This window comes from Rhinolophus sinicus, linkage group LG13 (assembly GCF_036562045.2).
Source record: "Rhinolophus sinicus isolate RSC01 linkage group LG13, ASM3656204v1, whole genome shotgun sequence".
In the NCBI taxonomy this organism is placed as follows: Eukaryota; Metazoa; Chordata; class Mammalia; order Chiroptera; family Rhinolophidae; genus Rhinolophus; species Rhinolophus sinicus.
In genome coordinates, this window is record NC_133762.1 from 36738027 (window position 1) to 36754557 (window position 16531).

At 36.4% G+C, this 16531-nt stretch overlaps 1 protein-coding gene across 8 annotated transcripts in view; it reads left to right on the top strand.

Moving 5' to 3' along the window:
* The window catches only part of NCOA6 (nuclear receptor coactivator 6), an 85644-nt gene that overhangs the window by 21422 nt on the left and 47691 nt on the right, over positions 1-16531 (top strand). For 7 of the 8 annotated variants that reach the window (XM_019733567.2, XM_019733538.2, XM_019733577.2 and 4 more), the window contains 2 exons: positions 8676-8781; positions 15319-15600. In XM_019733567.2, coding sequence (XP_019589126.2) covers positions 15366-15600 — 235 coding nt within the window. In that variant the 5' untranslated portion in view covers positions 8676-8781; positions 15319-15365. Of the gene's footprint in view, positions 1-3076; positions 3139-8675; positions 8782-15318; positions 15601-16531 lie in introns of all 8 variants that reach the window. The other variant, XM_074318005.1, reaches the window with a different exon arrangement.

The window sequence follows — 16531 nt, forward strand, 5'->3', positions numbered from 1 at the left end:
TTGATTGGTATACTTTCATCTGAAAGTATGTTGATTTCACATTGAATGATAACTTGGCTGGGGAGAGGGCAGACTTGGTAGGTCACATTATTTTTCATTCCTAATTCTTTACTGTTTTGCCATTGTCTTCTGAGCTTGCAAAGCAGAAATCTGATTTCTGGTCCTCTGTGTATGACTTGTTTTTATCTTCCTGGGTGATTGCAGGGCATTTTCTTTATCCTTGAAATAAATCTAAAAGTTTCACCAGAAAAAAATCTAGTTGTCACTGTCTTTTCAGTAATTTTGCCTGGTATTTTGTGAGTTCTTTTGAGCTAGAGATGCAGAACATTCTTTGACTCAGGAAAGTTTTCATTTCTCCCTTTAAAAGTCTTTAATTTTGTTTCTGATTATTTGTTTCAGGGGTAACAATTAATTGAAGTTTATGTCTGTCTTCTCTCCTTATCAGTTCTCATAGTTTTCATTATTTTGTCCTTTCCCCCTCCATTCTGGAAGAGTTTCTCAAATTTGTCATCCCCACGTTTCTGATTAAGTATTCTGCTCTTTATCCTTCTAGTAAAGATTTTAATTCTGCTTTGGCATATTTACCTTTCTTATAATTTTTCCCTTTCTTTTTCCCCTTATTTCCATCTGCATTTCAACTCATTCTTTTCATTTCTGTCTATGGACTTTGATATCTCATTTCAGTGTATTTTATCAAATTTATTGAGAGTAATGTAGTTGATTTATTTTCTGAATTACAAGTGCAAAGTTTCTCTTTTATGTTGCCAAATGGTTTTCAATCCCTCACTTCTTGAATAAGGAGAGGAGTATACAGGTCTAGCATTTGCCAAATAAATAGGGTTGGTAGGTCCCCTCACTGACTAGCTGGTAGCTGTATGAATTCTCCTTTCAGATGTTAAGCTAAAGGACTAATTGATACAAGTAGTTTCTTGATACTGCCTAGAGTCTAGCATCCCTTTATGTGCCTTCTGCTAGATTGAGGGGAGGAAATCTATTCCTCTGGCTTGGTAATTTGACTTTGGAAATGAGAATGTGTGTGAGGACAGACTCCCTGCATGAAAATGTGTTTTTGATTATTTGAAGACTGGGCTACAAATAACTTTCCCAGAGCGTAATGCTCCCAGGGCTTTTGTTCCTTCAGCCCCTCCTGTGACCGTCTTCAGATACCAGGTGTGGGGACAGAGTCCCAGAGAGCAGTTTCCAGGCTCTCGGCCTCACGCGGAAAGGTGCTGGCTCGGTTATTAGATGGCCATCAGCTGTAATCAGATGGCCATCCGCTGTGGCTGGGTGGCCATCAGCTGTTATTGGTTAGCCATTGGCCACTAATGTAACTGCCATGGCTACGCCAGGGGGTTGGTTGGTTGGCAGAGAAGTGGACGGCGGATTGCAGCTAGCAAGTGGGGTTAGCAAGCACGGATGGTGGATTGTGCCTCATGTGGCCCTTGCTTCCTGTGTCTCCAGCCCAGCTGCCAGCGAGACTATAGTGGTATGAACCCCATCCATGGCTCCGTGGGTGTTCCTTTTTGGCCTCGCCATGTCCTGTGTTCTTGTGTGGGGAGCGGGACCAGAGTCCCTGCCTGACACCAGGATAACATACGTTGTGTGTTACAGAATCTGATAGATAGGGGAAGGCTGTGGGTATGTAAGTGTTCTGATCATTCTAAGCGGATCTCTCACAGGAGGGTGGTGCGCCGCACCCCACCACTGCTGCCTTGGAGAAAGCTTTTGGGAGCATGTAGTTGGAGAAGATAGAACCACGTGTTGGAGGTTAGTTAAAAATCTGTTATCTTTCCTGCCTGGCTCAGTTGTTGTATCTCAAGGCCCATTCCTGCTCTTTGGCAGAAGTCATCTTTGAGTCCAACAGTTCTTTGAATAGCCGTCCTAGTTCCAGTGCTGTAATAACTGACTCTCCGTGTTTCCTTAAGTATAGCAGTGAAAAGTTAGGGTGCAGGCCATGATACAGGTGAACCAGACATTGCTAGGTAGCCTCTGTTTGCACTCCTAGCTTGGGGTTAACTTTTTGAAAGGAGGAAGATGAGGGTGTGGAAAACAGCCACTAGTGGAAGAAGGAAGAGTTGAAGATCTCGCACCAAGTGATTTCCAGTTTCTGAGGGAAATATGATAACACTGAAGTCAAATGGCCAAGGTTTAAAATAGTCATAGTGTCCCTAGATCTGGAAAGTATGTTAGCCCCTTGTTTTCTAAATGACAACATGGAAGCTAAGAAAGGTACAAGAGATTCCAAGGTCACAGACAGAAAAAAACAAGATAGAGTTCAGGGAGATATAATTCACTTTTAGATTCTGTATAGTTTTGTTTGATTTTGTCACAAGCAATATGGTCTTATGTTAAAAAACAAAAAATTTTGAAGAAACAACCAAAGTTTATAGTGAGCAGTGTATGAAGTAATGTATGAAGTAATGTATATAAAGTGTGGTTATAAACTTGGGCTGCATATTAGAATCGCCTGGATAGTGTTTAAATACCCAAAGCTCAGGTCACAGTGAAGACCTATTATGACTCAGGCATTATTATTTTTAAAAGCTTCCCGAAATAATTACAATGTGTAACCAAGGTTGAGAGCTACTGAAGTTCTTTCAAAGCATGTATTTGATCTCAGGTATTGTGACTTGAGCCATTTTGGAGCAGTTAGGGCAGTTCTGATTAGTAAATATTAGCCTGAGAAAGATTGGATCCCTTGGTTGTGATATTTCTGATAATTACACACTGTGCACTGTGGAGTCACCGTGATGAGAAGAAAGTTTGGTGTGTGGTGGAAGCAGCACTGAGCTCGAGGTTGAGAGACCAGGGCCTAATCCTGATGCTGCCACAGTCTTAGCCTGTAACTTCAGTCAAGTCTAGGTTTTTCGTTTTGTTTTTTTCTCTGAGAGTGGGGAAGTTACCGTGTTTCCCCCCAAATAAGACCTAACCAGGAAATGAGCCCTAGAATGATTTTTTTTCAGGATGACATACCTTGAACATAAGTCCTAATGCGTCTTTTGGAGCAAAAATTAATATAAGACCTGGTGTTATTTTGAGGGAAACATGGTAGACTAACCTGTAAATTCCTTTCCAGCTCTTAAATTTCAAGTCAGTCGGGGTGAAGTCAACTGTTGGACTTTGTGTGCTGAAGAACAGGTGAGCAGGGGAGGCCAGGACACTGATAAAGGCATTGTTGAAGGAACCAACTGTAGGATGGGAGGGCAGTGGGTGGGGAGGGACAGAGTGTGTGAACAACAGAGCCTGGAGGTTAGGGCGTGGGGTGGGGTAGGGTTGGGGGACAAGTGTGGGATAACTGGCCAATGGGAATATTGGAGGTAGTGCCAGTGGCTCAGCACCTGGTAATGATGTGGTCCAGGTTCTTTACTGTCAAATGACTCACAGGGGAAATGTGGTCAGAGGAGCTCCTCTCAAAACAAGGGGATAGAAAACAGGATATTTTTGTTGTTGCATGTCTGAATAGATGGGGGTAAGAATAGAAATACAATTGCTGCGAAGGATTTAAGAGGATGGTAGATAGCTAGCTTTTGTTTTCAGTAGCTAATACAATCACATGGTTCAAAAATCAAAACAAAAAGATATACAGTGAAAAGTCTTGATCCCACCCTCAGCTCCCATGGTCCTTATATACACCCTCCCCCCAACTTTTTAATATGAAAACTTTCAAACATACAGAAAAGTTGAATAATCCAGTGGTCATGTTTTGCTATATTTGCATCATCTATTTGTCGGTCTACCTATCTTTGCTGAATACTTTAAAAATAAGTTGCAAACATTGTGACACTTTATCTCTGAATGCCTTGGCATGCATCTAAGAATAAGGGCATTCTCTACATAATCACAAATAACATTACCACACCCAAGAAAAAATTTTAAGTGCCCTCACATCTCTGTTACTCACTTCACATTCCGTTTTCGCCAAATGTCTAAAAATTATTTTATGGCTATTTTCTTCAAAGCAGGTCTAAGCAGCGTTCATGTATTGCATTTGGTTGTAATGTCTCTTCCGTCTCTTTGATTCTAGAACTGTATCCTCCCCCTATTCATTCCCCCAAGATTTTGGGTTTTGAAGAGATCAGATCAGTTTTGTTGTAGCATGTTTCAAATTCTAGATCTGATTATTTCTTTATGTAATTGATTACTTCTTCATGTAATTTTTTTCTTGTAAAAATTTCTGTAGGTGATTTTTCTTGTTACTCTATCTTCTGAATTTCCTAGAAAGGGGAAGTTAGGTTTAACCACTTATTTAGACCTACGTTAGGCATTTTTGGTGGTAATACACCATAGATGATGCCTTGTGCTTCAGGGTACATAACATCAGGGGTCATAAATGAAAGGTCTCACTCTAATTGTTGCTGAGTTTGATCACTAGTTAAGCTAGTGGCTGTCAGATCTCCCCATTATAAAGGTACTCGATTTTCCCTTTGCAATGAAATTAGGAAGTAATCTGAGGAATAATCGTTTGACATCTTGGGAATCTTCTGCTCCCCAACCATTTCACCAAATGATACTTAGCATCTTTTGATCATCCTTGCCTGCTACATTTATTAACTGGCATTCTGTAAAGGAGAGCTTTCCCTTTCTAGTGAGGATGAATCCTTCTAAAAGGACAACGCAAATTGCTGAATTATTTCTACTTAATTATCAACCTTCAGAGTAAGGAGTTGATGTAACAGTCACCTCCAATGGTGGCAGATGATAGGCTTTTTTTACTCTCTTTCTTTGAGCTATTATTGTACATTAATGGATTCTTACTCATGATAGTATAATCCATTTTAGTCATTATTCTTTCTTATACTCAAATTGTTTCAAATTTTAAGGGAACCCCTTAAAACTGGCACCTGTATCCTTGTGATGACTCCCCCTTGGTCTCAGTGCTTCCTTGCCTTCTGCTACAACACGATTTTTTAAATTTACCTTGACGATAACCATTTTTATTGGTTTCTTGTATATCCTTCTAGAGTATAGTGCTAGCATTGTAAAATACTTTTTCTCTTCTTTTCCCACAAAGAAGTAGCCTACCGTAGTCAATGTTTTACTCTTTTTTTTTTCTCTGAACAGTGTATCTTGGAGATCTTTCCATGTCAGTACATAGAGAGCATCCTCACTCTTGCTGCATTTCACTTTTATTGGATGTGCTATCATCAATCCCTGTTAATGGGCTTCTGGGTAATTTCCTATCTTGCTAGTACAAATAATGCTTTAGTGAATAATCTTGTATATATGTTATCTCGTACGGGAGCAGGTGTGTCTATAAAGATCACTAACCAGAAGTGAGCTTGCTGAGTTACTGCTATATATAATTGTAATTTTGATAGGTATTACCTAATTGCTGGTGTGACACCAGTTTGCACTACCATAGCAATGAATGGGAGTGTCTGTTTTCCCATAACCTCGCCAAGACAATCCATCTCAAATTTTTGGAGTTTTGCTAATCTGATGAGGGAAAAATGTTTTTTTCTTATATATGAGGTTGAACACCTTTTCATATGTTTAATTTGTATTTTTCTGTAAATTTTCTGATCATATCTTGTGTCCATTTTTAGACACAATAATTTGTCCAAATTGTTTTTATTTTATATATCTATATATCACATACATATATATACCATACCTATAAATACAGTATGCTTTTTTCTATAATACATTTGTATATAGGAGATTTACTCTTTTATCAATGATATGATCACCAATATGTCTTTGTCTTTTTTTTACTTCATGGTGTTTTTTTTCTTACAGAATTCTTTGATTTTTATATATTTGAATTTATCAATCGTTTCTTTTATAGCTTTGGATTTTGAATTGTAGTGAGAAAAACCTTTCCCACTGCAAGGTTACAAAAATTTCTTCTGTACTTTCTTCTAATACATTTAGGGTTTCACTTGGTACATTCAAGTTTTGCATCCATTTGGAGTTACCTTGATGTGAGGTATAGCTCTAATTTTTTTTCCACGTGGTTACCTAGTCCCATTTAGTGAAAAATCCATCTTTCCCTACCTTTTTGCGATACTAAAATTCCATATGCATTTTGATACATTTTTGGAATTTCTAATCTGTTCCGTTGGTCTTCCATCTATTTATATTCCAGTACTACACCGTTTTAATTATTGAGGCTTTATGTTTTGATATCTGGTAGGACTCATCCCTTTCATGCTCTGACTATTCAGACCCTTATTTGTGTCCATATGAATTTTAGCATCAACTTGTCTGTTTAAAAAAGAAGTGGGCATTTTTTATTGGGATTATTAAATTATAAATTAGGAAGAATTGATGTTTATGAATCTTTTTGTCCAAGAGTTTGGTGTGTCATTCTCTTATTCAGGTCTTTTTTGTATTTCTCTTTCATTAGTGTTTTTAAATTTTCTTCTTATAGCTTTACATTTCTTTTTAGTTCATTCTTAAATATTTAATCTTTTTTGTTGGTAGTATAAATGAGATATTTTTTCAGCTACTGGTGATTGATTACATATGTAATAAAAGATACTGTTTTCTGCATATTAATTTTATACCATGCCACTTTGGTTAATTTTCTTATTTTTACTGTTTCCTTGGTTGATTTTCTAGGATTTTCAAGAACACATTTGTATCATCTGCAAATAGTGGTAGTTTTACATTCTTCCTTCCAATTTTTATACCTTTATTACTCTTACTTAGTTTCACTAACTTTAGACCCCTACTTTGTTTACTAGTATATATATACATCATGGATATTTATCTTCTCAACTTTAGATTTGCTGATTTGGGGGCTGAAGAGATGTGATTTGACATGTTAAGGAAGTGTTTGTATATTCCAATTTTAGTATATGTGCTGCCGAAGTGAGCACTGTATATTCCTATTTATTTGAGTTTTGTGTGTTTTTTCCTTATCAAGAAGGTTGTTGAATTTTGTCAAATGACTTTTTAATATCTATGATGATCATATGATTTTTCCCCTTAGTTTCCTAATACTGCATTTTCCTTTCATTCCTAGAACAAACTCTACTTGATTATGATGTATTATTAATCTTCTAATGTACTGTTGCATTCTATTTAAAGTTTGATTTAGAATCTTGTATGAGTGTAAGAGAGATTGAGCAATATAGGAGAGACTGATCTGTAACTTTCTGCTTGCAGTTTGTATCAGTTTTTTTTAATATATGTAATTTATGAAGTGTTCTCCCTGATCAGCTTTTGATATTCATGTTCTATTTGCTTCATAAGAAGAATTGGGAAGTTTTCTTTCATCAGATGTTTAACTCATTTCTTTTTTTTTTTTTTTTTTTTGATAAAGGTATTTATGGGTGTAAATTTTCTTCTTTACAATTAGGCTGTATTCTTTAGGTTCCAGTATGTAGTATTTTCCTTATTATTTTTTAGAACTTTTACAATTTTTCTTTTTTAACCCAAGTCCAAGGTTTTGTTGTTGTTTTAAAGTGGAAAGGCCTTTGTTTGCTTATTTTATTTTAAATTTAGTTCAGTGCATGGTCATCAGAGTATTTGATTATCCTACTGTTACTTTTTGGATTTATTGATATTATCGTTATGGGTTTTCTTAAAGGTTAATTTTTATTAATGTTCCATGGAGACTTAAAAATGGCTTTTTCTTGAATTAAAAAATAATTAAGGGATAGTTTTTTTCTCTAATAAATATTTATTAATACCTAGTACATACAAAATTTTGAGATTATAAAATTAATATTTGGCAATAATGTAATACCATAACAGCCAAGTTAAAAAAGACATTCTGATGAATGTTATCTTATTAAGTGGAAAATTTTCTGAAGCATGTCAAAATTATGCACTTTCCATGCATAATTTATGTGTGTACAATAAAGAATACCTTAGAACTTAAACTGAAAATTTAAGGAAGAATAAAATGTATAGATATTATAGATAAGATAGGGAAAAAATCTATACTTTATGAAGTTTAAAAATGAATTTGAAATTCTGTTAGAAGAACTATATCTTGTATTTAGTATATGTACAGAATATTTTGATTTTGGCGCCAAGTATCTTCAAACAGTGCAGCATGATGTATATTTATTTTAATTTGACAGATTTAGAAATTAAGATATAGGGAAGGCTCTAAGGCCTAGGGTCCCAGATTCTTCTTTTTTTTTTTTAAATAATAGTATCTTTTTTTTGGCGGGGGGAAGGGGTACAGGACTTTACTGGGGAACAGTTTGTACTTCCAGGACTTTTTCCAAGTCAAGTTGTTGTCCTTTCGATCTTAGCTGTGGAGAGCTCAGCTCAGCTCCAGGTCCAGTTGCCGTTGTTAGTTGCAGGGGGTGCAGCCCACCATCCCTTGCGGGAGTCAAAGAATCAAACTGGCATCCTTGAGGTTGAGAGCCCACTGGCCCATGTGGGAATCGAACTGGCAGCGTTCGGCGTTAGGATCATGGAACTCCAACCGCCTAAGCTACCAGGCGCGCCCAAGGTCCTAGATTCTTAAGTGAAACTGGTATATGTCCCTGAGTTTTGCTGCTACACACTCTTTGAATGCTGGTGGTGAGTGGTTTAAGAGCTCTGAAAAACGATACTCTTTGTAGACTTAAACAAAACCCTAGTTTAACATTATCTGAAGATGTTTAAGTTGACTTGATAATTTGTGATATTTGCATTAACTTCTGTTACAAAAACAGATTACATCTGTATTTGCTATATAATAATATTGTAACATTCTTTTTCTTTTTTAGAGTTTTTATTTGGCTACTACCTTGAAATACAGGCCCTAAAAATGCCAACTTGTTTGGACGTAGAAGATGACTTGGATAAATGATAAAAATTAAGCAAGACATTTTGGTGAGTGAAACCTTATGCAAGAGAGCAGATATGGCTCAGCTTAATTCCAAGCAATGGAATGACACTACCAAGGTTACGTAAAGTAAAAGATTCTGTTTGCTTCATCATCTAGTGTTTTGTCAAAGGAGAAGATACTCCTTCAGCCCATTGTGGGAGACAGCATATTTAATGAAGCCAAAATTCACTAAGTTTGAGTACCTTCTGTTCCTCTGGGGTTAAGACCTTGCTTGATCTCTTTTTTCCTTGGGAGTCCACATATCTCCCAAGAGGCACATCATAAGATTTAAGTGCATTTTAAATATCTGGTCTCCTCCAGCACTACACCAAACCCAGCAGAATTCACTCAGGCCTAGTGCGGTACTACCGTGTTTTCTTGAAAATAAGACCTAGCTGGATCATAGCTCTAATGCGTCTTTTGGAGCAAAAATTAATATAAGACCAGGTATTATATTAATTATGTTATATTACATTACATTACATTACATTGCATTATATTATGTGTATATTATAACCAGTATATTATATTATGTTATATTATATTATATTATATTATATTATATTATATTATATTATATTATACTATACTATACTATACTACATTATATTAGACCTGGTCTTATATTATGTTAAAATAAAACTTGGTCTTACGTTAAATTTTGCTCCAAAAGACACAGTAGAGCTGATGGTCTGGCTATGTCTTATTTTCAAGGAAACACGGTAGTCAATCACATAAGTCATACCTGGATTGTCAGACTTAGTTAGAAATTGAAAACCAATGGCTTGTGGGCCTGTGCAGCTGCAGAGTGTTACATTTGGCCCATAGACTATTTCTCAAAAATGCAAATCTGTTTTAAAATCTGGAGATTTCACTAAATATGTGGATTTTAATCTTTTCTTAAAAATCAGAATATTTCTGGGCCTGTACGACTCCTCCCATCCCTCCAAAAAGAAAATAATAAGCTAGAGCAAAGTTGCAGCTGCTCAGCATAGACAGGTATTTGAGCTTCCCATTGCCCAAACCATTCATACAGTATGTGCAAATGCATTTAATATCCAATGTTCTCCTCTTGTTTATTTTACCTGCTTACCCCTATAGTAATGTAAGTTTGTGATATCTGATATAGCTAATAGTGTCTTGTCTTTTGCTCAGATAATCTGACTAGCCAGTGACAATATTGTACCCATTATTCAGCTTCCTGCACCAGGTCAAAACTCTGAAAAGAAAAGACTGGTCCAGATAGCTGAATATATATGATATATAAATTTATATATTTATAAATATATATTTAAATATATTTGTTTATTTTTAATCCTACTGTGATTTGGAAGATGTTCATATGTAATCTTCTAAGTCTTCCTGATGTCTGATGGAGTTTTACCTTATAGCAGTACGATGTTGCTGGTATGCTTGTTTTTTCCTTTTTTATTTCTGAAAAGTTTTTATTATGAACAATTTCAATCATATATAAAATTATAGTACAAATAATACCTATATATACACCTATCACCTACATTTAACCATTATTAACATTTTGCCTTATTTGCTTAATGTATGTTAAAGTAAATTACAGACATCATGACATTTCACCCCTAAATGCTTCAATATGCATCTCTTGAGAAACAATAAGGCTTTTTCACAAAGATGGCACTGAAAGGAAAGAAGGAAGCCCCTGCCCCTCCCAAAGCCGAAGCCAAAGCCAAAGTAAAGGCTTTGGAGGCAAAGAAAGAAAGCAGAGCTGAAAGGCATCCACAGCCCCCCAAAAAAAGGATCTGCAGGTCACCCACCCTATGAAGGTCCAAGGCACTGCTGCTCCGAAGGCAGCCTGAGTATCCTCAGAAGAGCACACCCAGCTTAAACAAGCTTGACCACTGTGCCATCATCATGTTCCCCTAACTGCCGAGTCAGCATGAGGAAGATAGAAGCCAACAATACATGTGTGTTCTTTGTGGGTGTCAAGGCCAACAAGCACCAGATCACACAGGCTGGGAAGAAGCTCCATGACATTGATGGGGCCAAGGTCAGCACCCTGATTGGCCTGATGGAGAGAAGAAGGCACAGGTTCCACTGGCTCCTGACGACGATGCTTTAGATGTTGCCAGAAATTGGAATCATCTAAACTGAGTCCAGCTGCCTAATTATAAGTATAGAAGTTTTTCACACACACACAAAAAAAGGAAAGAAACAATAAGAACATTGTTTCTTTCAACACCATTATCATCACACCTAACAAAATTAGCAGTAATTCCCTAGTCATTCTAAAAATGTGCTTTATATCTTTTTTTTTTTCAAACAAAGACCATACACTGCATTTCATTTTTAAGTCTCTTAAATCTCTTTTAATGTAAAATAATTTTACCCACCTTTTTCTTCCCCATGACCACTGACTTATTGAAGAAGTCAAGCCAATTGTGCTGCAGAAATCCCACACTCTTGATTTGTTTAATTATTTCCTCATGGTGTTGTTTAAGTTTTTCCTTTGTCTCCTGTTAAAAACTTGTTAGATTCAGATTAAACAGTTTTGGCAAGACTATTTTATAGGTAATTCTGGACACTTAATATTGTACATAATTTCTGGTTGCTAACCTAACTAAGGTTGATCATTGTGTCCAGGTGGTGACAGTCAGGTCCTTCCATTGTGAAGTTACAGTTTTTCCCTTCCAAGCAGTAAATCTGGGATGATAATTTGACATCATGTGAATATCCAGTTCTCTGTCAATTTTTCACATTTATCTTTTCATCCTTGCCTGAATTATTTTATTAGGGATTGCAAAGTTGTGATTTTTCTAATGATATCTGTTTTTTACATTTAAGTTGTCATTCTGTAGTAAAGAGCTTTCCTTCAACTGGCGATATTTGGCTACCCTGAAATATTTACACTGAACTGATTTAATTTGGAAATCTAGTTTTACTCTACCTTCAAATGGCAGAATAAATAATATGCTTGCTTTTTCAGTTTCTCCTGGATATCGCATTTGTTTGTATATTCTTTATAAATGATCAAAAGAGCCCCAAGAAGTGAAATCCGTAGGTAATCTGGAATTTATTATGTGGTTCAGCAAGATAACTAGTGGTTAATTTTAGCAAAACCAGAGAGATAGCACATGCTCTTTTGAGATAACCATAAATGAGCAAATGAATTTCAAGATCGTCAACTATAATCTGTTTTCTCTCACCAAGAGTAGGTCATTGAACTGCATTTCACTCAAAGATTGGTCAATTATTTTTATGTAAATTCTTTATTAACAGATTTTAAACGGACATTGTCTCGATGAAATTAGAAGTTTCTTTTGAAAGTTTTTTTGGAAGGAAGGCCAGCAATTTTTTTCATAGACTGCTTTTCAATTTCTTGTTTTTATAGCACTTGTATAGTGCCCATAGTACTGTTAAACTGGTAATTCCTGAATTTGAATTAGCTGACTTGTAGTGTCAGCCAGTAGAGAGTTTTCCAAATCTGTATACACAGTCTTTGTGGCATGACCAATGACCTCTTTAGAAGACTATCAAAGTCCAAGTTTTTCAGCTGGTTTCCTTCTTTCCAGTGAAAGATTCTTTTGGAAAATGTTTCTTAAATTTTAAATTCTTTTCTTACAGTTGTTCCAACTTTGGAATAGCTGCTCAATAACTATAGCTTTTCATGCAGTTTTACCAATCACTTTTTCCTAATGAGCAACAGCTTTAAGCCCTAAAAACCTTTTTAAGTTTTGTTTATTTACCTCTAAAATTCTTTAAAATCTGTAAAATGCTGATGGCAAATGACTAAGGGCAGTAGTGTCTCTAAAGGATTTTCTGAATGCTGTTTCTTAACTTTCCAAATCACACTGTTCCTTTGTAACAGTCACAGAACCAGACTATAAAATGTTGTGTTCAAATGTAAACATTTTTTTTTTCCTATATTTATTTATAACAGAGGAGTTTTTTCCCCTTAGATTTGTTTTTGGAAAGCCTTTATTCTTGGAGTTTAGTGGCTATTTAAAAAAAGAAAAATTAAACAGTTTTTAAAATTTGATACATTTTTTCCATTTATTCAAGTAATATTACCATATTACAGCATATTTGATTTTGTTTCCCTACTGACTTATAGCACATTTGGAAAATAGGAAAAGAAAATTCACCAACGATCTTACCAACCTAGCACAATTTCTGTTTGCATTTTAGTGGCTTTATTTTCAGTCCTTTTTTCTTATCCATATTTTTTAAAAAGCAAAACTTAGTTGTAATTATAGTTTACGAGGTATGATTAAAAAATACAGTGAATGTTTACATAAAAAAATTACAGTAAAAGACACATTGCTATTAATCCCCCTCAGAATACTCCCCCTCACTTCAAACGCACTCTCCCCATCATTCTTGCCACTTTCTGAAGCAGTTCTGGAAGTCTTCTTTTGTGAATGTCTTTACTTCATCCTCCATCATGAAAACACTCCATGTCACACATTGCTTCTGCTACAGCAGTTTCTGTCAATTAAAAACAATACGTTGGGCCTGCCTGGTGGCTCAGGTGGTTGGAGCGCCATGTTCCTAATGCCGACGTCGCTGGTTGATTCCCACATGGTCCAGTGAGCTGCACCCTCTGCAGCTAAGATTGTGAACAATGGCTTTCCCTGGAGCTGGGCTACCGTGAACAGCGCCAGAGGTTGGCGTGAACTACTATGGGCTACCATGGGCTGCCATGTGCTGCCATGAGCTGCCGGTGGCCCCCATGAGTGGCTGGCAGCCAGCGTGAGCGGCCGGCAGCCGGCAAGAGCTGCTGTGAGCTGCTGTGATCTGCTGACCGACAACTGGCGACTGACTGCCTTAGCCAGGGTAGCGCAAGGCTCATAATACCAGCATGGGCCAGGGAGCTGTGTCCTACACAACTAGACTGAGAAACAACAGCTTAAACCGGAGTGGTGGGGCGGGGCGGGGAGGTGGAAGAAGGGGGGAAAAAAAAAGTACGTGTGTCCTCATCTACCTTATTCACCGGATCTGTCATCCTGCAACTTTTGACTCTTCCACAAAGTCAAAATGACCATGAAGGGAAAATGTTTTGTATGGATTCAGGACATTGAGGCAGCCATGACAGTGTAACTAAAGACACTCACGAAAGAGGACTTCTAGAACTGCTTCAGAAAGTGGCAAGAATGATGGGATAAGTATGTTTGGAGTGAGGGGGAAGTATTTTGAAAGGGATTAATGGCAATGAATCTTTTACTGTAATACGTTTTTTTTTAAATTAAACATTTACCTTATTTTTTAATCTCACCTCCTATATAAGGAATATTTTTTAATTAGAAGATTTGTATGCAGTTCTTATGTTTCTATGCCATTCTTAACACAAATGCTGAAAATTAATATTTATTCATTTGTCTTTGGGTTAAGGATGTGATCTTCAATCTCAGAGCTAATGGAGGAAATGGACATATGGTGTGATCTTTAATATGTGCACTCTTCAGTAGGCAACATAACTGAAAAAAGCAGAAAATGTGACTTCTTTAGATTTAAAAGTTAAAAAGTAATTTAGTTCTGTCCTAGACACAGTTCTTTGCCACTGTAAACACGTGTTAACCATTTATTTTCCGTTCATAAAATTATTTAAAAATTTTTTTGTTTCTGAATCATTATTTTCAGCCATACTACTATTTTAATAACCCTTTAAAGGTTGTTTAAATGGTACTCATCAAAGACTAGGATTTTAGGGGGTGGCTGGATGGCTTGGTTAGAGCACTAGCTCTGAACAATAGGGTTGCTGATTCAATTCCCACATGGGCCAGTGAGCTGCACCCTCCACAACTAGATGGAAGGTAACGAGCTGCCGCTGAGCTTCCGTAGGGGCGGCCAGATGGCTCAGTTAGTTAGAGCGTGAGCTCTCAACAACAAGGTTGCCAGTTCAGTTCCCACATGGGATGGTGGGCTGTGCCCCCTGCAACTAAAGATTGAAAACGGCCACTGGACTTGGAACTGAGCCTGCACCCTCCACAACTAGACTGAAGGACAACAACTTGAGTTGGAACTGATGTTCCCCAGTATTCCCCAATTAAAAAAAAAACAAACTAGGATTTTAGGTAGTCCTCCAGATGCCTTTAATTGGGTCAAGTTGTGCTTTGCAGATTAGAGAAAAAGAAGAGCTTTAGAGGTTTTGGCTCATGTGAAACTTTTGTCAGGATTGGAGTAAGGGGAGCCTCAGGGAGCCCCTTGCTCTATGGGGTCAACCAAAGGCTTATATAAGTTAATTCTCAGAAAATACCTGTTTTATTTTCTTGTAATCTCTTGTTTTAACTTCCTCCCCATATTCTAGGCTTACAAAAAGGTAGCATATTAACATAATAGAAATAAACATTATAACATAATAAAAGGAGTTTTTAAACTGGTGTATTTTTATTTCTAGTACCTTTAAGAACTAATTATTATAGAATATTTTAATGAAAATGGTTTATCCTCCCTAATTTCTTAATTTTTATTACTTGGCAGATAAATCAGTTTTCACAGAACTATGGATTATACATTATTGATTGTATAGTTATGCTTTGTGATGCTTTTTCTGTCTTCTCTTTTCACAGGTTTTCTTATTGTCCACTTGGCATATGCTTCTGGAATAATATTCACCATGGTTTTGGATGACCTTCCAAACTTAGAAGACATCTATACTTCCTTGTGTTCATCAACAGTGGAAGACTCAGAGATGGATTTTGACTCTGGACTAGAAGATGATGACACAAAAAGTGATAGTATTTTGGAGGATTCCACAATCTTTGTGGCCTTCAAAGGAAATATAGATGATAAAGACTTCAAATGGAAATTGGACACAATATTGGAGAATGTGCCCAATTTGTTACACATGGGTAATTTGCTTTATTTTTTTATTCTTGTTAACTTTTTGAAGTTTTTGCCCTTCTATGGTTATCTTGAGTTTTACACAGTAAAACTTTGCTATACTGGGTTGAAAGACTGATTTTAATTGCAGATTTGGAATTTTAGGATTTTTATTTTAATAGAAATGCTGTTGTGTTTCTTTGAAGTACATGGAACTGAGTATAATAAAATATTGTTTAACATAATAATCCTTAATCCTCTCTAGTGGAGAGGAATACTTCTGAAGACCCAAATATATTTATTGTTTTTAACTCTCTGGTCTTGTGTTCCCTTACCTGTAAAATGAAGAGGTTAAACTGGATCTTTAAGGTCTCTTGAAACTTACAAAAATCTTTTTACTTTATGGTTCTACTTAAAACTTGCTTGAAATTTGTTCTCTTAAAGTTTAGATCATATTTTACTAACCAACAGCCTGCTGAATCTAGCCTGCAACCATATGTTATAGCCCACTTTCGTCTTTTTTGTTTTGTTTTGTTTTAATGTTTGAATTTCATTATCAGTGCTTTAAAAATTGAGATATTTTACTTGAAAACCCAGATTTTGGATTTGTCTTTAAAAATGGGGAGATCTGATAACACCGATCTCTCTCTCTGTCCCAGATGGTGCTGAGTATAAGCTGCCACTGAAGCAGGCCCTCACCTCACTACAGCTTCTATCTGACCTTCACACAGTTAGATTACCTGTCTTGGTCTTGTGGGCATTTGTGTTTTTGTACCTTGGTGTAGATGTTCTCCATCTTTTCTCCTTAGCACAGTTATCTAATCCCTTCAGGCATAGTGCAAAGCCTAGATTTTATCCTCCTGTAAAATCTTGATCTGATCAGGTACTGATTAGTAGCTCTTTTAGGTTTGGGGTTTTTCTCTTTGAGATTTGGTGTCAGGAGGGAAGCTGTCATTTTTT